The sequence below is a fragment of the Rattus norvegicus genome, chromosome X (assembly GCF_021556685.1).
Source record: "Rattus norvegicus strain SHRSP/BbbUtx chromosome X, alternate assembly SHRSP_T2T, whole genome shotgun sequence".
Taxonomy (NCBI): Eukaryota; Metazoa; Chordata; class Mammalia; order Rodentia; family Muridae; genus Rattus; species Rattus norvegicus.
Genome location: NC_141554.1, coordinates 68,848,259 through 68,870,002, shown reverse-complemented (window position 1 = coordinate 68,870,002; position 21,744 = coordinate 68,848,259). Strand labels below are relative to the sequence as shown.

The 21,744-nt window shown below is 44.2% G+C and overlaps 1 protein-coding gene across 7 annotated transcripts; it reads left to right on the top strand.

Annotated features, from left to right (window-relative positions):
* Positions 1-3: 3 nt before the first annotated feature.
* On the top strand, positions 4-21,744 carry Las1l (LAS1-like, ribosome biogenesis factor). 7 transcript variants are annotated; one of them, XM_087599315.1, is made up of 14 exons: positions 4-290; positions 951-1,076; positions 1,900-1,969; positions 3,989-4,070; positions 5,303-5,584; positions 5,909-5,955; positions 6,802-6,911; positions 9,135-9,220; positions 9,544-9,594; positions 9,900-10,106; positions 10,428-10,575; positions 15,343-16,013; positions 19,557-19,707; positions 21,433-21,744. In XM_087599315.1, the coding sequence occupies exons 1-14, from the start codon at positions 100-102 to the stop codon at positions 21,545-21,547; spliced, it is 2,337 nt and encodes a 778-aa protein (XP_087455441.1). In that variant the 5' UTR covers positions 4-99; the 3' UTR covers positions 21,548-21,744.

Below are 21,744 nucleotides of genomic sequence, written 5' to 3'. Positions count from 1 at the left end.
TGTGCGGTTTGGAGAACAGGCTGTGTGAAGCGCGCGGCGCGCTGCATTTTTCAGTTCAGGTGGGAAGCCAGGAGCAGGCCTGGTCTGGGCTCCCAGGCGATGGAACGCGTGTGGCGTGCGTGGGACGGACAGTCCGTAAATGAGAACCAGCCAGACTCGCCGGGAGTCGCGGGTATGGTAGTGTCCTGGCTCAGCAGGGCTGAGTGGGAGCAAGTGACGGTTTATCTGTTCTGTGATGATCAGAAATTGCAGCAATACGCGCTGAACCGAATTACAGTATGGAGGAGCAGGTAAGGCGGCCGGGTCAGCCCTTTTGCTTGGGTGCTGGTGGTGTCTCACTACTTGTCGAGCTCCCCAACAGCCGTATTTTCTATAGCATACCCTGAAATTGCCTTATGGTGCCTCTCTCCTAAGTACCTGAAGAAAAGTTGCAGCCAAGCTCCTGTACTCATCCCATGGAAGGAAAAATAGGGTGTATGTTCCAATATTTTTGTGTCTGTGAGGCTTACGTTTTACTTGTAAAACAGAGGGGGCCTGACCCGGGAGTAAAGGAGTAAGTTGATATATTAGGGTGGCTTTCTGTTCCTGTTAGGGATTGGACTGTCACCCTTTAGGTTAGATTCAGGATTGAGGTTTCTCAGTTCGTTTGATGAGGGAAGGGGGTGGGGGATAGGACTCGGCGCTTCTCTAGCTAAATAGTTTGAAGGGGAGAGAATGGACTGTGTCCACGCAACTGTTGATGAATGTAGCACTTAAGACGTACTGTGTACCCCAGCCAGCTTCTCAATTCCTTTATTACTGTTGATCTCGGGGACTTTACTCCGTCTTATCCACAGTGTTTTGTATCTCCGTGCACTTTTCAGTGTGTAATGGTGCAACAACCAAGCTTCTGTGGTAGAGGATGAACAATGTAAGGATTTTTATGATGGTGTTGGACTGTGGCCCTTTAGGTTAGGCAACGAACTGCCCCTGGCAGTGGCTTCTACAGCTGACCTGATACGATGTAAGCTCCTGGATGTAGCCGGTGGCTTGGGCACCGATGAACTTAGATTGCTCTATGGCATGGCATTGGTCAGGTAAGACTTGCATAGGGTAAGACTGGGGGGTTGGCTTTGGGAACTGGGGGTGGGTAAACATGAATGTTAAAAGATTGGTTTCTGGGCTGGGGATTTAGCTCAGTGGTAGAGCGCTTACCTAGGAAGCGCAAGTCCCTGGGTTCGGTCCCCAGCTCCGAAAAAAAGAACCAAAAAAAAAAAAAAAAAAGAAAAAAGAAAAAAAAGATTGGTTTCCCCCGCTACCTGAAACAAAAAGCCACAGGTGGGTCTTTGTGTGTGAATCAACCTGTGATTTTTTTTAACTTGGCCATGACTATGTCTTGTTCACAGCCATGTCTTGTCCACACAACCCTTTTTTCACTTTTCCAGAAAGTTTTCTCTCTTCTGTTTTTCCTTCCCTTCTAGAATGTGTAAGAGGTGTGAAATTCAGAACATTTCATACATGGTGGGGGAGGGTTACCACTGAGTTTTCTCACATGACAAAGCCTTATATTAGTCGATCTCTGTTTTGATGTCTCCCCTTTGTCCTCTGTTTCTGTTATTTATCTGAGTTCCTCATATTATTTGATGTAGTCATTTATCTGACATCTGTAGCATATTGTGTTCTACCATATGTCATGATTATTCTAGACCAAATTTGCCAAGAGCAGAACAGTGTCTAATTTGTCTGTGTTGTTTTAGTACATAGCATAGCCCTTAGTAAATGTTGGCTGAGCAGGGACTGTCCCTGCTTTGGCTGATACGAAGCCTAAGAGCAGGGTAGTCAGTAGAAAGGTAACTTCACAAAGAACTTGGAGTAAAATAGTTTCTTTGGACTATGCCACTTCTTTCTCTCCCAATCCAGGTTTGTGAATCTTATCTCAGAGAGGAAGTCCAAATCTTGTAACCTTCCCCTCAAATACCTGGCTCATGAGGTATGTATGAAAGGCTGCATTGCTCATTCTCTTTGGCTAGGAAGGCTTCCTTAAGTGGGCTATGGGGTACGGTATGCAAAACAATCAGTTTGTCTCATCACCTCTGGGTAAACCAGTAGAAGCTTCAGACCCTTAGCTTTCAAGTATTTAGTGGTTGTTAATATGTGAAATAATGTGTTCCAACACGTCATCTGTATATATATCATTAGACTTTGTTTTTATTTGCCCCCCCCCCCGCTTTCACTCCTGTCCTGCCTCTTCTCTCAAATACTCCTTCCTTTTGCTTACATTCCATTAGCCTTCCTTGTTCTCCTTATCCCTTTCATTATCTCCCTTCCTCCCAAACCCACACTCCTCTTTCTGCAGTCTTTGCCCCAAACATATAGATTAGATTCCGCATGTGATAAAATTTATGAAACACTCATTTTTCTGAGTCTGACTTATTTTGTTTGCTTCACATACTGATCTTCAAGTCCATTTGTTTTCCTGAAGATACCATACTTTCATTTTTCTTTACAGCTGAATAAAATTCCATTCAGAGTATGTTGCATATTGTCTCCATGTATTGACAGACCTATAGGCTCATTATATATTGAAGCTATTAGAAACCAAGGTAGCAGGCTGGAGAGATGGCTCAGCCATTAAAGGCTAGGCTCACAACCAAAAATATAATAAATCAAGGTAGTTGTAAGTGGGGGGGTGGGTGTCAATATTTCTGAGGTATGTCGACTTAGAATCCCTGGTTATATGCCTAGGAGTGGTATAGGTGGATCATATAATTTCCATTTTAGTTTTTTAGGAACCTCCATATTGGTTCCAGGGTGTCCATGCCAGTTTATGCTCCTGCCAGCAGTGAAGAGGGATACTCTTTGCCCCACATCTTCACCAGCATTTACTGTTGCTTGTTTTTTTTTTTTTTCCTTCAGAGCTGAGGACTGAACCCAGTGTCTTGCGCTTGCTAGGCAAGCGCTCTACCACTGAGCTTGTTTTTTGTTTTTTGTTTTTTTTTTTACCAACCCTGCTTGGTTTTTTTTTTTTTATGATACCAGTCCTGACTGTGCTGAGACCAAATCTTGAAAAGGTTTAATTGGTATTTCCTTAATGACTAAGGCTGTTAAGCACTATTTCAAATATTTACTGACCATGTATGTTTCTTTAAGAACTAAAAATTAGTACATTTATTGATTGGATAATGTTTTATTGTTTAATTTTTTGGATTCTCTATTGCTAATGCTCTGTATGATATACACTTGACAAAGATTTTCCTCACATATTTTAAGTTGTGTTATCTCTTTACTCTGTTATTTTCTTTGATGTGCAAAAACTTAAAAAGTCATGCGATCCATTTGTTGATTCTTAGGATTATTTCTTGTGCTGTTGGAGCCCATACCAGAATGTTTTTGACTGGATGATTGAATGTTCAGTTTTAAAAAAGATTGCTCCCTTATTTCTTATAACTTGCATTTCAGTGGGCCTGGACAGTTCTGCTAGTTGGGACTGGCCCATTGAAAGTGAGGAGCCTGACCACTGGGTAGGGACACAAAAGAGAGTAGCAGTCAAAATGCCTGCCCTCATGGAGCTGGCAATCTGAGGAAAGAAACAGATCAACCAAGCAGCAAAAAGTGCCAGTATTTCTGGCATCAGTAAGTATGTAAGTTGTATAGGGATTTGATGGTAGGTGTGTTCTCAACCATGAAGAAAAACTTGCCAGAGCTCTTATGAGAGGCAAGAAAGAATACAGATGCCTAGGAAGAAGGAAAGGGCAAAGGGAATCCGAGAAGGCTAATAGGAATGCCCACCACAGAAATGGCCAGTGGTTGGGGTAATTGCCTTTTCTTCTGTTAAGACTACTTCCAATGAGCAGTAAAATATAACCAGGAACCACGGGATTGTAATTTTGACCACCAATAAGACTGAAAACTTCACTGGGATGGATGGCCAGAGTGATTCCTCTCTGAGTTTCTGTAAGCTTTATTATTTTCTCATTTCTAACTAGAGTCAATCTCTACCCCTAATCAGGTGAACATTCCAGAATGGATTGTTGAACTTCGCCACAAGTTGACCCACAAGAAAATGCCCCATATAAATGACTGCCGCAGAGGTGGGTGCTGGCGGGGTGTTAAGCTCATGGGCCTAAGCTGGGTGACATTTGGGGATGAGGGACAAAGAGGTGGATTGTACCTCGTGTCAGGACCAGGTGAAATACAGACTCACTTTGGTTACAGTATAAGGCTTGGCTTTCACAAGCTTACTAATCATGATATGTAGTCTTTTCATAGGGAAAATAATTCATATGGAAAGTATAAAAATGAAATCAGGACTAGTATTACCTTGTTTCATGTTTTAATATGGCTTGGCAGTATACTATTCTGGTTCTTTTTTAAACCTCAGAGTTATTTTTATTTATATACATGATTGTGTGTTTGCTATTTGATTGTGGATTCTGGAGGCCAGGAGAGGTTGCTGGGTCCCCTGAAACTAGGGTTACAGGCAGTTGTGAGTCATCTGCTCTGAGTGCTGTGATCTAAACTTGGATTCTCTGCAGGTACAGCAATTGCTCTTTTTTTATGAGTGTTTTTATTTTATGTATGTGAGTACACTGTTTTTGTCTTCTGAACACACCAGAAGAGGGTATCAGATCCCATTACAGGTGGTTGTGAGCCACCATGTGGTTGCTGGGAATTGAACTCAGGACCTCTGGAAGAGCAGTTAACCACTGAGCCATCTCTCAAGCCCCTAGCAATTGCTCTTAACTGTTCAGCCATCTCTGTAGCCTCTGTTCTGGTCCCTTATGCTATTTTAATTATAAGGTATTACTTCCCTCTTACATTTTGCTCAGTAGGTAGTATATAGTCTGAAGGGGTGGGTTGAGAGGTAGTTCATGAACTCAGGCATTCTTTTTTTTTTTTTTCGGAGCTGGGGACCGAACCCAGGGCCTTGCGCTTCCTAGGCAAGCGCTCTACCACTGAGCTAAATCCCCAACCCTCAGGCATTCTTTTTATGTTCATTCTATCTTGATTAAAAATCCTTGGTTTAGTCTTCTGAGATCTAGAAAAGGGGCGAGACTTGATTTATGCCATGCAAGTAGCTGGTATACTTATGTTTCAGTTCTCCCATTTACCACCCCTTGCTTTAGTTGGCACCTATGTCTAGAGCCAGCATTATCCACTCCCTACCCCAGGAAAGATACCAGTGAGCAGGAGAATACATGAGAGGATATATGCAGTATTTAAGATTTGAGCCTTAGAGGCCGAGAGAACTGGGGACCTGCTAATCAATTGCCCATAATTGGTCCTATGGCGTATCTATTGCATCTACCCTTGCCTCTTCTAGGTTGCTACTTTGTCCTCCATTGGCTCCAGAAGACATTCTGGAGCCGTCAACTAGAGGACAGTCTGAAAGAAACCTGGGGGATGGAAGAGGACCAGGTAGAAGCAGATGAACCTGAAGAAGAGGAAACTGAAATTATTATTGATGATATAATTGAAGAGATACCAGAGTTTCAGGATGACGACAAAGGTGAAGAATTGGCTGTCACAGATGATGCAAACACTAAAGGCAATGAAGAGGTGGCTTCTCATCCAGAACTATCTCCAAGACATAAGGAGTTGTATGGTGGGTATTCATGGGGGCAAAGAGGGGCGCATGTGCCTGAACACTCATGCTTGGGGTCAGTACTGCTTTTTCCCTTGATGGATTATTTTCTGTATGCTGTGGTGGAGTCCCAGCATAAAAAAAATCACTGTCACAAACTATCTTATTGTGGTAGTTTCCATGGTGAATGGATATTGCATTTGTACCGCCATCTTTTTTGAGTTATATGAAGTAAGTAGGGAAGGAATTTGAGTTGTCAGCTTATAGCTCAAGGTACAAGAAACTCAGATTCCCAGAAAGAATGAGAGGCTAGGCTTCCTTCCCTGTTTTTCATTCTGTTTTCAGAAAAAGCACGAGAATTGCTGGTATCATATGAAGAGGAACAGTTTAAGGTAAGTATCCTTGGTGCAGTATGCTGTCACCTGTCCTAGCCATTTCTTCCCTTTTGCCAGCTACCTGAAAGAGAAGTCTTTGAGAAAGAATTGAAAGTGGCAGAGCATGAGGGAACTTCTCAGAGAATTTGGAAGAAAAGTGGCAAAGCATGAAGGTACTTCTTGGAGAGGGTGGGAACTAGGAAGGAGATGATCATCACAGATGATCCTGTGATGATGGAAGAGAGCAAGCAGATAATGAAGTTGATGGACTGTCTGCTCTGGTATAGAGAACTAGGAATGGGGTATAGCTGTACAGTCCTATGATTCTCAAGATGACCAGCAGGTGGGGTTTAAGAGTATCCCTAGGTCAGATGAGACTTCAGGTGTGTTTTATAGAAAGGCTGGGAAACCATTTAGACCCTTCTTCCTTTTTCACAGACAGACTGAACCCTTGGGTGACGGAAGGGGCAGATTCAGGGTTATGTACACAGTTAATGACAGAAGTAGGATGGGAACCTGGGTCTCAACAATTCTCTTGCTCCTATAACTCACTTCTTCCATTTGTTCCTTATCCTTTGGCTGAAAGATCCCTGTTCATCTCAAACCAAGTGCTCCCAATTGGCAGCTCAGTATCAATATCTGATGATTGGGAGCCACAGAAGATTTGGAGTGGGGAGAGTGGGAGGAGAAAAAGCTAGTTATTTTTAGTTGTTGGGCTTGTAAAGGAGTTGTGGGACCACCACGCATGCTTTGTCCTGTTCCTTTAAGGACAGTGCTGAGGTCCTATGAGAAGAGATCCTGGAGGGGTTTGGGGTGGGGTCCTTGACAAAGTCAGATTTCTGATTGGACTGTTTTTGCTCTCAGGTGCTGGAGAAATATAGGCATTTACTTCAGGCTATTAAGGTGTGGAATAACCTTTCTCCACGTGTACAAGGTATCCTAGAAGAACTCAAGAGCATTTCATGGGAGAACAGGTTTGTAACTTGATAACTCAGGATTGCCTATTCTCTACAATAGAGGGTAACAGCCTTACTGAAGTTGGTTTTCAAAATAAGACATAGCTTAGTGTAAGTAGTCCTAGCTACTTTGGAGGTTGAGTAGATAGATTGCAAATTCACAGCCTGGGCTACAGAATGAGTTCAAAGCCATTCTGGGCAGCTTAGTGAGATCCTGTCTCAAAAATGATAGTTGAGGAGGGGAAAAGAAAACTGGCTGGGAATATAAATCAGTGGTATCATGTTTGCCTAGCATGTACAATGCCCTGAATTCAATTAGCTAGTACCAGAAAGAGAAAGCAGTTGTCATGTTCTAGCTAGCTGATTTCTGTTATAGGAAATCTAGAGTCAATCCTCCTCCCCTAAATGGTGATTATGTCTTCTGTATGATCTGCCTCCAACCCTGCCAGCTACTGGGTTGCCTATCGTGAGCTACCGAATAACCAGTTATAAATGCCTGTAGTCCCTGGCAACCTTTTTCCTCTGTATCATGGAATATGACAGACTTGACAGATAGGAAAATGCTTTTGATATATAACACTTCACCATCTAGTCTTAGAGTGCTGCTAGTCTGTTTTTTTCAGACAGCTCTTGGAAGATGTTAGCATCTTTTGGGTAATCATGGCTAGACAGACAGAGGACAGGCCTTCTTGGGGCATGGCCACTAGAGGCTAGGCTAGATACTCTCCTCTCATTATGGCTGTGTGTTGCTCTGCCCACAAACAGTGTTCAGTTCAACCTGGGTAGGCAAAACTTGTTGCCCTTGCATATTCTGCATGAATTCAGTTTGAAAGGGCTTTGGAGAACTTGCTGCCAACAAGCTGTGGAAGAAGGCTGGGAGTGTTATGTTGGTCAGTGGTAGAGCAGTGGCCTAGTATGCACAAGGTCTTAGTTTTGATCCACATTACCAAAAAGGGACGAAAGGAGATAAAACAAACAAGCAAAAAAACTATGGAGGCAATGCCAGCCCTACAGTAAAGGAAAGTTCAAAGGGATCTAAGATGCCTCCCCAGTGTTTAGATTATACTCCATGATGCTCAGTTCCAAAGGCATTTCCTTAGTTTACCTATGCTAGACTTTTAGCTCCTCCCTTCAGCAGAAGTTTGAGGGATGGCTTCCCCAGTAGCTGGGAAAGTTACTTCTGTGCCCTTCATAGTAGGATCTGCCTGTCTATACTGAGCAGGCAGTGCTAAGTTTTCAGATATTTATCTGAGGAGATGAGGGATGAGGGGAAGGAGAGTTGTGTTCTCAAGCCTGCTCTGCTGGATAAAAGCTGCTGACTGTGTTGTCGTCCTTCTAGGTACTGGGTCATCTTGAAAGCTTGACATCTGCTAGACCTAGTCAGCTAGGAGTGGCTCCTAACAAGCCAGTAACTGTGGAAAATCTGTTGCTGCTTTAGGTTTGAGCTAGATGAGCTTGAGAAATCTCCCCTATTGCTGATGTTTTCAATTGAGTCATATCTGGACCAGCAGTCACATACCTAGCATTTCTACTTCTAGGATCTAGAAGAAGGTAGCCAGTGTGAAGGATAGAGAAAGGACAGGAGAAACAACATTGTAGGAACTGAGGTCTAAAAGCACTTGGTCATCCTAGGCATTTGATTTCTTCTATCAGCCTAGGGCTTATTTCTGTGATTTGAGTTATTCCGTCACCACTGCTCTCATTTATGGGACTTAGATCACCACATGCCTGGTACATGAGTGTTCAAAGCCCACTGATTCCAGACTCTGGCTCAGTCCTTGTCCCAGGCGCCTGAAGCCTAATAGCTTTGTCTTCTGATTAGTCTCCACCTCTGGTACTTTGGCCATTTGAACTAGAGACATTAGCTGTTTTGGAAGTGTTGTAGGAATATGTGTCTTTTTGTCGGCTTCATTCTAGTGTGCCTCTTTTGTCTTTCTTTTTTGTCTACTGGGAATTAGACTCTGACCCTTATGCACACCATGTTAAGTCTTGTACCACTGAGATATAGCCATGTTCCAGCCCCTTAAGTCATTTCAACTTTAAACAGTCAGTGAATCAGTCAGTCCAGCCTATTTGGAAAGGTCATCTTTTATTTTTTCCTTTTGAGACTCATTTTTCTATATTACCCAGGGTGGTTCTGAACTTAATGATGCTTTCGCCTCAGCCTCTGAGTGTCCTGAGTAGCTGGGACTGTAGGCATGGGCAACCATGCGTCTCTAAACTACTGTTTATTTACCTTAGGGATGCTGTACTGGATGCCTTTTTAGACGATGGCTTCCTCATTCCCACTTATGAGCAGTTGGCAGCGTTGCAGATAGAGTATGAAGGTAGGGTCCTGGGTGTTCACCGAAACCCTAGGGTTCTGTGTTTCTTATGCGGGAACTCTAGAAGTGGGCTGGAGTGTGGAGTGGGGTGGGGCTGAAATGTCAGCCCTCTTGGCTGAACAGAATAGGTAGTCCTGCTGATGTGTCATGGGACTCTCCGTAGGTGGCGTGGAATCGGTTAAGGTGGGTTGGAATGGGCAGGGTGGGGTTTCTTAACACTGTTGTTATGCCTTGTCAAATATGATTTAGCCACTAGCTAGAGAGCTAGAACAGCAGCATTGGAGGGGCCTTGAGAGGTCATCTAGTCCAACATCCTCATGTTACAGATGGTCAGACTGAGGTCCAGAAAGGGGAAGTTACTGAACCAAATTCACACAGTGAGTTATTGACGAAGCTGAAGTCAGAAAGAGTTCTTTCTTTTATACTTGGTTTTGTATGAGTTGTTGTTTGCCAGATACTAACTGGTTTCTCTCTCCCTGCTCTTCTGCTTTCCTTCCCTCTTGTTCTGCAATGGCAATTCTTGTTGTTGGAACTTGGGCGTGTCTGTTCTTTCTCTTTGGTGTGCAATTTTTTCTTCTCTTCTGTCTACCCTTCTTGCTGGCTTGCTTTGGTGCTCTCTCATTCTCTTAATCTTGGTCCCATTGCCCTTCCCGTCCATCAATGGGTATCCCTCACAAACCAGAAAACATCGACTTGAATGAAGTGTTGGTGCCAAAGCCCTTCTCTCAGTTCTGGCAGCCCCTGCTCAGGGGCCTGCACTCCCAGACCTTCACACAGGCCCTGCTAGAGAGGATGTTCTCTGAGTTGTCTACCCTGGGGAGAACTGGGATCCGGCCTACCTACATCCTTAGATGGACCGTTGAACTGATCGTGGCCAACACCAAGACTGGTGAGGAAAACTAGCCCTAGTCCCAGGGCCCAGGCATCCCAAGCAGAAGCATCTGCCAGTGTCCTCAGCTCTGCCTTTAACTCCCTTGTTTAAAGTTTAGAGTTGCCAAAGAGTGCTGTAGGAACTAGGAGGAAAATCTCCCTTTTCCCCTTTCTTCTCAGTGTCACAGAAAGGAGGCACTCTGGGGGCTTTGAATAGTTAGAATGACAGGGTGGAAATTTGGGGAGATAAAGAGACATAGAGCCTTATCCCTTTTGACGTTGAAGATTGGGTGAAGGACCCACATGGTTCTTTCTCTTAAGCCTCTTTGTTTTCTTTCAGGACGAAATGCTCGGCGGTTTTCTGCAGGCCAGTGGGAAGCAAGAAGGAGCTGGAGGCTGTTCAATTGCTCTTCCACCCTGGACTGGCCCCAGGTGATCGAGGCCTGCTTGGGCTCACCTTGCTGGGCCAGCCTCCAACTCCTTCAGGTGTAAGTCTTAATTCTATCTAGTAAGAGAGTGTGGCCCTGGAAGGCTCTTTTTTCCTTTTTCTTTTTCTTTTTCTTTTTTTTTTTTTTTTTCGGAGCTGGGGACTGAACCCACTGGAAGGCTCTTTTGGTGATGTTTAACCCTATATCCCTTCCAATAATAGATGAGAGAACCGAGTCTGGAAGGGGGAGGGTAGGATGCTGCTGCTGCTGCCTACAGTCACTCAGTATCATAAGGCTTGGCTAATCCGTCCAGTGGGAGAATGCTTAGCACAGTGGCCTGCACAGAGTAAGTGCACAGTAAAGAGTAGCTAGTGTTTCTTAGTGGACCCAATCTTCTGGTTCCAAGCCCAGTGGTACTGCCTCTACTGGCTTCCCAGAGTATACCTTTCAAAGTCACTCAACAATCCCTAATGCCTTCTTAGCAAAGTGACGGTTTAACCTGACATTCAGTGACCTTTCTGTTTCTGGACCTGTCACGGTCACCGTGTCTCTTTCATGGCCCCTTTACTTTATTCTCTCTAGGTTGTGTGGTCAATGGAGTGTTGTTTGGATTCCTGTAAATACCCATGGTTGTCATCTTTTCCCTCTTTTCTGTCAGTTCCCTGCCCTAAGCTACTTCCCTCATTCTCCTAGAAGCCTTTAGTACTGAATTCTCTTCCTGCTTGCTAGAGTAGTAGTTGTTTCATTTGAACAGTTCATTTTACCCCTGCGTTTCCTCAACTCCAGAAATTTTCATCCATCACTGTACACAGCAGCATATTTTCATTACTCAGAACTTTTCATCTGAAAGCTGACGGCCCAGTATCCCACTTTGTGGCCACCATATCTAGTCCTTTTGGTTTTTGAACTTCCTGTCCCATGGCACTGCTTTTCCCTTGTGTCCTAGTCTCCATCCCTTTATTTCTTTCCTTCCATTAGCTTCCTCAGCCTTGTTTGTAGTTTATCACTCCACGCATCCTCATCACCTTCTGCTCTACTAATCCTTTGGCAGTGTCTGACTCCAATCTCTCAAGCTGGGGTTGATTTCCCTGCTCCGTTTCTTTTCATTCTTCAGCCTGGGTAGCTGAGTTCTCCTACACTGCTCCTTGCTGTCACTGTAGAGTTACAAGTTTTGATCTCATGCCAGGCTGCAGTTCTTTGTCTGCCTGTTTGCTTATTGACCACTTTGTCTCCAGGACTATTCTGAACATACACCATTGACTTCAAGTCCCTGCTGCTCTTGCATTTTACCCTAGCTTCCTCCAGTGGATGCAGGCATGTGCCACGTCTCCCTCGGCCTAAGGTTGAGCCATCTTGATCTGTGTCTGTAGTCAACACCACCAGTCTCAATTTGAGGTGGTTTTGCACTGCATCAAAGTCTGTTCTGTCTATGCTCTAGAGGCAACTATGCCAGCACTGTTAAGGCCCTACCTCATTGTCTCCTTTGCTTAGCTGGTTATTACCCTTTATGAATGTGTCTGAGGTTTGGGTTTTTTTTTTTTAATCTTAAAAGAGTAATAACAACCCAAGTAAAAGAGTAATAATAACCCAATATCTGCTTTGCCCAGATTGGGCAAATTTTCTCTTTTCCCATCTCCAAAAAATGGTTCTCATCTTAATTCTTTTCTCACTCTTTCTTCTCCTTAACCTGCTGCAGTTTGGTTGGTGTGCAGTCCCAAAGCTGCCTTGACCTAATTACCCAAACCAGACCTGCTTGTTAATCCATGTATCTGCTGCATTAATGCTGGATGCTGCACCCTCCTAGAAATGCCAGTGCGTATTCCTGGACTGTATAAACTATTGGCCCATATCTCCTTACTCCAGTCCTTCCCTCTACAATTTGGTTTGTATTTCTCAGCTGTGTGCTTAACATGGGCAGTTGAACTCTAGAGCGATCCTCCTTGACTATTACAGAGCTCACTTGGTGGTAGCACAGCCTAGCTCATCCTGTTGACACCTGAATATTTCCCAAATTTGACATTTGTATTGCCATGTCTCCTCCCCCTGCCCATGTGTCTCCTCCCCTCTCCTAGGCTAAGCTCTACAAGGGCAAGAATTCTGCACTAGATACCTGTACTGTAGCACATCACACAAATCTAGTCACCATATAGGCCTTAGTAAATGCCCTTGAACTGAATGAAATACCCTCTTCCATCTCCTTACCAGCAGTGCTTGTATTGGTAGACGATGACCCAACATCTGAGGAATGAGTGAAGTGTGGGACTGGATTCCAAGACTTAGTTTTGTCATCCATCTATTTCATCTAAAAGTCTTTCTTGAACCCTTAGTGGCATCTGAGCTACAGACATTTTTAAAATAAAAATGTGACCTTATAGACAAGTCAGCCAAGGCAAGAGTTCCAGGAGATGGGACCAATCTATATAGCCACATTGCCAGATGTGTGAGCTCTGGACTATAAGTGACATTGCAGTTTCTGGAGGAGTCAGGCTAGAACATCACAGAGAAAAAAAATCAAGGAAGCTTCAAAGTATAGAAGGAATATAGGATGTGTATGTACTTTGTGAGGGAGTAAAAAGATCATGGAGAGCTTTAATTAGATAGCCTTCAAGATACTCTCCAATCCTACATGCCTGCAGAGTGGAAAAGTCTGGACCACAAAGATCTTCTCCCAAACCAAGCATATCAGAGGGATGTGACACATGCCACTGGTAATAGTAGCTCACTTGGGTATGATTCCTTGTGCACAGATCCTAGCCTTCTCAGATAATCAATGAATTTAGATCAATTCATCTATTTACAGAGTGGGGAATAGAGTGGTTATGCCTAGGGGTGTTGCACATTGGCTAGGGCCAGAAATCCCTGTAGCCTGTCCTTAAGTCTGGAGATTACCCTAATGTTTCACATGGATTGAACTCTGGCAGAAAACTTGTGTTACTGTGTGAATACAGAACTCTGGGCTTTTTTTTCCTTGCAGAGGTGAAAATATAAAAGATGCTATGGGTAGTTAATTATCAGGTATCATGCTTTTTTTCTTAAATAGGCAATTTCCTTTAAGTATAATACATTTTTACAGATAAGCTATCTAGAGACTGAGTATTGAAGTACCTTAAAATCATGGTGACTTGCTTCTCATGGATGAGAATCTGGGCTTGAGTTTTGTGGACCTAAACTCCATTTTCTGTCCAACAGTCTAAACGCATGGCCTCAGTCCCAGGCTGTGACAGACACACTCAGGGAGGAGGTGCATTTCATGACTCCTCTCTCCACAGCACCTAATGGGCAGCCTGGAAGCTGGGGGTGGCAGATGGGTAATGAGCAGCAGTGACAAGGCGTCTTGCCAGCACCAAGTGCCTGGGGATATTTATTATTAATCACACTAATGGACCACAGTGAGGGGAGGGGAGGGCTTCTTCCTGGCTCTTCCTCACATAAAGTTGTAAGCATGTCAGGATCTTCCCCCAGCCAGGAGATCAGTTCAATTTGAACCAGTGTCCTCTTGGAATTTGAAATAAGTCCTACCAACAGGGACTCCCAGTCTAGTCAGTAGATCCCAGCTCTGTCCCCACAGACTGGTGGCCAGCCACATGTCTGTATGCATGGCTTGTGTTCCCTCCACAAAGCACTTGGCACTTCTCGAAGGATGGGTGCCCCTCCTGCCGTGTGTCCCACAGTGCGGGCTACCTCTCAGAGGCCAGGCTCTGTGAACTGTGCTCACCCTCATCCTCCCTAGCGGCTCTGTTAGTGCTTCTGCTGTTAGCACTGACTTGTATGTACACAGTGTCATCTTGTTTAATACACCTGTTTGACCATCCCCATTGGTCAGCAAGTTGGGCTCTGCTGTGTGTCTGTCTTTGACAGCTCCCTCCCTCCCATGTCTCCCCACAATACCTGAGGTCCACCCTTACCAACTGTTTTGGATTGTGAAGACAGGTGCTTCTCTGGTCTTCTTGCTTCTAGGCTGCCCTGCCCCGCCCAGCCCTGGCAGTCCTCCCTGTGGTTAACATGGCGATCTTCAGAAATGGCCACTTAGACCACATTGTCCTCAGAGTTGGCGGGTATCCTGCCCCATAGTGCACACACTTCCTTTCCCAGCCTTCCCTTCCTCCAGCTCCCTGGCACAGGCCTTACCCTTCAGCCAGGCTAGTTTGGCCACAGGCAGTGTGTGCCATCTTGTCCCTGGGCTACCTGAGTCTCTCTTCCATGAAGCTCTCCCCCAGTCTCTACACCCTCCTTGTGTTCTCTGCTTCCCCTTAGCTACTATAGCACCCACCATCAATTCAGTGCTCATCAGGCCTCCCCTCCACACTGGCTTTGTCTAGTCAACTCTTCCTCTTTTCTTTTTTTCCCTCCATTCCAGGCTGGGCTGTAGCTGCTTCCATAAGGAATCACACATTATATTCCACGCAGAAGAAACAGCACACTGCTCTTTCTATCCTTGGTCCCCAGGACAGATTCCTCCAGTGTTCTCCCATTCTGTAGTGTCTCAGTGCAGAGTGGTAGCTATCATTAATTGCTTTCCGTTATGTGTCAGGCACTCTGCCAGGCATTCTATGTGAGCTTTCTTATCCCTTCCCCCAAGAACCCTAGAGATTGAATTCTGTTATTGTCTTCATTCTAATGAGAAGTAATAAAAAGTAAAACAGATATACCAGAGAGCTGGTTCAGCATGCATGGTCCTGTTGGGTTTTGCATTCTGTCTGCTGTGTTGTGCTGCCTTTCAGAGGCAGGTGTGAAGTTCAGAGAGCAAGTGCAAACTCCAGAGTGGTGAGCTATGAGGTGACTTTGAGACATTAAACTTTTCCCTACTTTGTCCCTCTGTGTGCTTAGAGTCTTCAAAGCCATGGGAGAGGTCTTGCCAGATGAGGAACAGGAGAAGCTGCTGCGAGTCTGCTCCATTTATACTCAGAATGGAGAGAGTGGCTTGGCAAAGGCCGTCGAAGGCTCCTCCTCCTCCTCCTCTTCCTCCTCCTCCACTGGGAAAGCTCCATACACGCTGGATACCTTACATCAGGACCTCCAGCCACCTGCTACCAACTGTGAGTCTGAAGGAAATATTCAACAGAAGGAGCAAGACAACCTTGTGGATGTCAAGCCAGAGGAGGAGGAAAAGGAGAATGTGGAGGAGGAGGAGGAGGAGGAGGAGAAGGAGGAGGCAGAGATGGAAGAGGAGGAGAAGGAGGAGGAGGAAGAACAGGAGCAGGAGGAGCACCAGGAGGAAGAACAGGAGGAGGAGGAGGAGGAGGAGGAGCAGAAGGTCTTTCAAGATCAGATGGAAGCAGATGCAGAGGAAAGTGACGGCTTAGGAGAGGAGGAGGAAGTAGATGAGGATGAAGATGATGATGAAGATGACGACTATGATGATGATGATGATGATGATGAAGACGGAATGGATATGGGTGGGTTCTCTCTCCTACAGGGATCCTATGTTCTTGAGAATACTAGGATCATGTCTCAGAAAAGAGAAGCTTTGCAGGGTTCAGCATGGCAACTAAGCTCTGGTAAGTAGTCCTTACAACCACTTTTATTTTTTTCAGTCATTAATTCCCTCCATTCTTGATGGGTCCCTCCTCTCCTTTTTGCCCCCCTTTGCCTCTCCTCCCACCTCTGTTAAAATTGTCACAATGTAATCTAAGACTCAAGATCCTGTGGCCGAAACCTTCTGGATGCATGCTCCAGTATCCCAACAGCTTTAACTCTTTTTGAAATGAAGATTGCTTAAAGATCTCCCCCCTTTTCAGCCTCCTGAGGAGGTGAGGTTATACTTTGACACTATTATGCTCTGCTGGCCAATCCTTGAGGCTTTCCTTCACCCTACAGAATAGATAAGAAAGGAATAAGATGTGAACAGTATATGGCAAGCCTCAGAGGCTACTAGATACATGAATGGCAACCCTCTTAGGTTGGAGTACATAAGCATCAGGGACCACTGTCAGACTGATTGCTGTTTCATATAAGTAGTTGTGTGTTAGCCCTGGGTAGTAAGAGCAAAAGAATATGAAGGGTGAGGGGTAAAATGCAGTAGATCACATGCTTTCATGTACACACAGTGTGGTAAAACTAGATTTTGCTATGTGTTTTCAAACTCAGAGCATTAAGTCAAGAAACTGGATCAAAAGAAAATATGGAGTGGTTCAGATTTTAGATGTTCATCCAAGTCTATGAAATTGAAGCTCAAAAAGGATACAGGGAAGCTTGGTGATGGGGAATGGGATGCATCAATCTGCTCCTCTGAAGGTCTTCCTTTGAATGACGTCATCTACTTTAAGAAGGAGGAGCCTCAAGGGAGGCAGACATAGAATAAGTAGAACAGTCAGTATGGGGTGGTACATGTTTATGTGCCTGTGAACACCAGAGACAGGGACATGGCCCATGCACCTGGAGAAGAGAAGGAAAATAGCTGAGCCCAGTGAGGAGTAAGATATAATCAAACAGGAATCATTGAATGAGCTCATGGGGAAAGCAGTAGCCTTTGCCCTGTAAGGACAGGTGTTGGGAGTGTTGTATAAAAACTTGAGTGGGAGTGCTAGGGGTGAGTGAGCACATTTTGTGTGCCTCTGTGTGTGTGTGTGTGTGTGTGTGTGTGTGTGTGTGTGTGTGTGTGTGTGTGTGTGTCTATCTGTCTATACCTGATAGGTAAATTATGACTTAGTGGCAAAAAAAACCTCTCAGGGCAAGGAAGTTGGGTTTTTGTAAATAGTGAAAGAGAGATGAATTGGTACAGGAACAGCTGTGTCTGTAAGGTGGGGTTAGATGTCAGTATAAGAGAAAAGTGGGGACTGTGAAAAGAATCTCAAATAGGCCATAGTATTGTATATATTTTCTGAAGAGAAAGCAGAATCAACTAAAAACCATGAGATCCAGGAGCTATCTATGTGAGGGAAGACTTGGAAGTCTGTGGGAGGGGTTTATGACTAGGCAATAAGAGTCATTTTGAATTGTATCTGTGTTGTCACTGTGGAAATATGTATAAGAATGTCAGGCTAAAGAGACATGGGCTGTAATATATATATTTAGGTTTGGAAATAATCAACTCAGTGCTATTAGATAGAACCTAGGGAGTGATCCTTGTGTGTGAAAACATCTATATTGTTGGGTACTAAAGATCATTAAAACAGATACAAGTTTCTGTAAGGGTCAAGGTTAGACAGATAAGACAATTCGGGGTTAGTTCTTTTCTTTGTGTATGTACTGTTCTGGGAATCAAACCCAGGAAATCAGCAGACTAGTCAAGCGCTCTTCCAATGAATTATACCCTCAGCCCATTCTTTTTTTTAATTGACATTTAATTGTGTATATTTATGAGATACAGTGTGATAATTTGATACATAATATATAGCATGAGAACCGCCCTTTTTAAGTAGTTTCTATGGTTTTTTCATTAAAAAAAATTGATCCAAGGCTAAATGTCATACATCCAAAGGTGTGTGACAGGGAGAATTATGTTTCATCCCAGAATGGAACATCTTCATGTATGTATATTTTGGGGAATTTTTATATTATGAATTATGAAAGGTTATAATATTAAGTCCTTGCCTCTCCCCACCTTGTTCTTATTCCTTCCACTCTCCCTCTCCTCCTCCTCTGTTGTACGTGCGTGCGTGCTTGCTTGCTTGCTTGCTTGCTTGCTTGCTTGCTTGCGTGTATGTATGTGTGTGATGACATTAAGATATCTGGGTTTCCACCTATAAATGAGAGTTGTAGGATGCAGGAAGTGGAGTAGGAGACATTCACTGAATGGAATGCGTGTGCTTCTCTGCATATCCTTGTGGGGTAGAATATGTGGTTTCTCTGTGCATCCGAGGGTGATAACCTTGTACATGGGGAGCATGTCACCTGAGTCAGTAGTCCTTAGGTGTGTGTATGTATCTTTGGACAAGACCACTAAGAAAGAACATGGCTTTCAAACACATGGTGGTATAGCTGTATAAACAGTTTCAATCACTCAGATAATTCTTGGTATTGGTGGGAATGGAGAAGGCATGCTATGAGAATTCTGTGATTTCTATTAATTTATGCATTGCCATATCTGAAGATGTCCGTGCTTATGTGGAGTTCTATCTAAGAAGAATGAGAAGGAATAAAAATGCCTGTAGCATGTGTGTGTGTGTGTGTGTGTGTGTGTAAGCACACATGGGTAACAGTTACAAAGTGCTAAGATGTACAGAGAGGTGTTCTTGAGAAGTGGTTACAATGTTGTGCCAAGGGATATGCAGAAAGCCCACACTGAATTGGCTAAGAGGGCTGGGTGGGTAGATGGGAGTGGGCCTGTGTACCAATAGGAAAACCAGCTTATCAACTTTTTTCTGTAAATATTATTGGATATTTTAAAATTAATCTCTTTAAGTTTTCATGAAAGTATACACTGCATGTTAAACACATTCCCCATCATGGTCCCTTATCCTCATCTCAAACTCCTCTTTCAATAGTTCAGCTCATTTCCCTTGACAGTTAAATTTTCTACATAATGTCTGTCGGTACATATGCATCTTTATCAGATCTGGAAGTCACAGTGAGATAAAGCCTATTTGTCTTTCTGAGATTGGCATACCTAATGATTGTCTGCAGCTACGTCCTTTTCTTTCCGAGAGCTGACAAAAGGCCCTTGGATTTTATGTGTATCACATTTCCACTCGTCACTCCTCTATTCTTGGACACCTGTGTTGGTGCCATGACTTAGCTACTGTGAATAGTGCTGTATAAAGCAATGCTGTGCAAATATTTGTGTGATATGTTGATTATGGAGTTATTTGGGTAAATAATCAGGAGTGCTATACCTGGACAGTAAGGTACTCTGAGTTGGTTGGTTTGTTTCTTGTTTTGTTTTGAGAAGCTCCTACCCTGACTTATACAGTGGCTGGACTAGTTTACATTCCTGTCAGTGTATCAGAGTTCTCTTTCCATATCCTTACCAGCATTATTGTTATTGGGTTCTTAATGGCTGCCATTCTGTGTGAGGTAAGATGGAATCCGAGTAATTTTGAATCTGAGTATAATTTTGACTTTTTAAAAGCTCATTCTTTTCTCCTCTCTTTGTTCTACAGATGATGTACGATGGGGTATATTCCCTATCGGCCGAGTACCAGGTCAGACTGAGGACCCAACAGAGCTTATGCTGGATAATTATGACACCATGTATCTTTTGGACCAACCTGTACTAGAGCACCGGTTAGAACCCCAAAAGTCTAAGAGTAGGTGAGTGCCTGTACCAGTGGGATTCCTTACCTCTTTGATTGCTACCTTCTGGATAAGAAACAAAGTGGAATAAATGAGTCAGTGGCTCTGCCCTTGTTAGGATTCCTTTACCCTAATGTAGGGAATTAATCGTTAAACAGATGATTTGGCACCACTTCCAGGTTGAGACCAGTTTGTGTGCAAGTGTCTGTGTACGCACTGGTCTATGGCCATTGGAATTGAGAGTTCATTCCTGTTCTGCTTGCTTTGCTTATTCCCTGGGAGATGACTTGAACTCCCTTTCACATGGGCATTCTGGGAGAGGGCTGTAGAAGCCAAGTGTCCCTGAATCAGATGAGTAGAAGAGGTAGCTGTGGAAGCCAGTTAGAAGTAGAATTCTGTTGCATGATATTTGACCACACTGTTAACCCAGAGATTGTATTGTTTACTGAGAAAACCTGTTTTTAGTTGCTCTGGCTCAGCCCTTAGCACACACCTTTAATCCCTCATGAAGACAGAAGGAGCCAGAGAATGAGAAGAATCCAGAAGATTAGAACAGGTTGCTAGTTAGTTTGAGGCCAAGCAGAACAACTCAGGAGTGGCCAAGAGAGAGAAGCCAGACTGAATCCGTTAGCAGGGAGAGGAGTTTGAGCCAGAACAGCTGAGTTGACCAGCCAGCCAGAGCTCAGAAAGAGCTACAGAGGGTGAGTTTATTCAGCAGGAAGTCTCAGAGGCTGAAGCATTCCAGGCCTAGATAATGTATGGAGGCTAGAAGCCTAGATTAACAGATGGAGGCAGTAAGCCTCAGAGATGACAATTACCTCAGGTGAACAAGGTACTGTCACAAGATTCCATTGTTAGAGGCCCCATTCTCTTCCAAGTAAACTGATCCTTTGAAAGCTTGGCCCAGTGAGTGCCTGGATACAAAGAGGGAAGTGTGTGCTGAAGAGCTGTTGACTTGGCCCAGCTTGTTAGCTCTCTGCCATTAGTGGTTGCTAGATAAAATGTCCACCCTTAATTCTTTCCTCAGCCTCACCTTTGACTCGGCTGTGTAACTTTGGTCAAATCATTTGTTACTCAACTCTGGACCTCAGTTTCTTTGTTTGGAAAGTTATGGGTGATGGGAAGGGGTGGGGCTAGAGTACTTCTAAGGTTTTTTCCCACTGCAGTAGTGTAAGTATAGATCTGCCTGAGTGAGTGAAGGATGACACCTCCTCTAGTTGCAAAGTCCTTTGACCTACAGTAAGCAGGCACTTGAGTGGTTTTGAGCTAGGTTAGGGAGACAGAGGGTACTTATGTATGTCAAGCAGTCTTAAAATATGGAATGGAGTTGGGCCATATTATCTCTAGATCCCAAGCCTCACCTTGAGCTGTTAACTAGTTATTAGATGTGGGAGGGATCCAGCCAAGTCTTCTTTGGGCCCCTAAGCTCTAGGACCTTGGAAAGAGGCCCTGCTGAGGCAGCCACTCTGATTTATCCTCCTGGATCTGGGGTGGGACTTCTATCCCTTAACCTCAAGCAGCACCACTCTGCACACCTAGTTTCTATACTGCAGTTCTGCATAATGCTTCATTTTAGTTCTACCCTTCAATTTGCTAGAGGTGGGTTGCTGGGGGCAGAGCCGCCCCTGCTTCTCATCTGAAATCACTTGTCAGAATAGCTCCTGTCTTTTCTTTATAAAGGTCAAGCTTCTACAGAGTTTAGAGCCGTCCCTGTCCCTGACCAACTGCCCCTTCTCTCAGCAGCACTCTGGGCCTATGCTGTGGCAGCAATAACAATGGCGGTGTTGGCAACATGGAGGGCCTTCTCTGGAACCAAGGACAAATGCATGGGCTCAAAGCTGGCCTGCAGCTCTTCTGATGGCTGTCCTGATGCAAGTGTCCATGTAGCCCTGCCACTGTCACAGCTCAGTCCAGAATCCACCCATGGTACAGAGTGGACAACCTAAGAGACAGATCAGCCTTATCAATTCCGCTGTCGACCACAATGGAAATTAGAATGATTCCCCCATTTTCTGTTGTGTTTTGAAAAATAATAAACAGATTTTTGTCATGGTG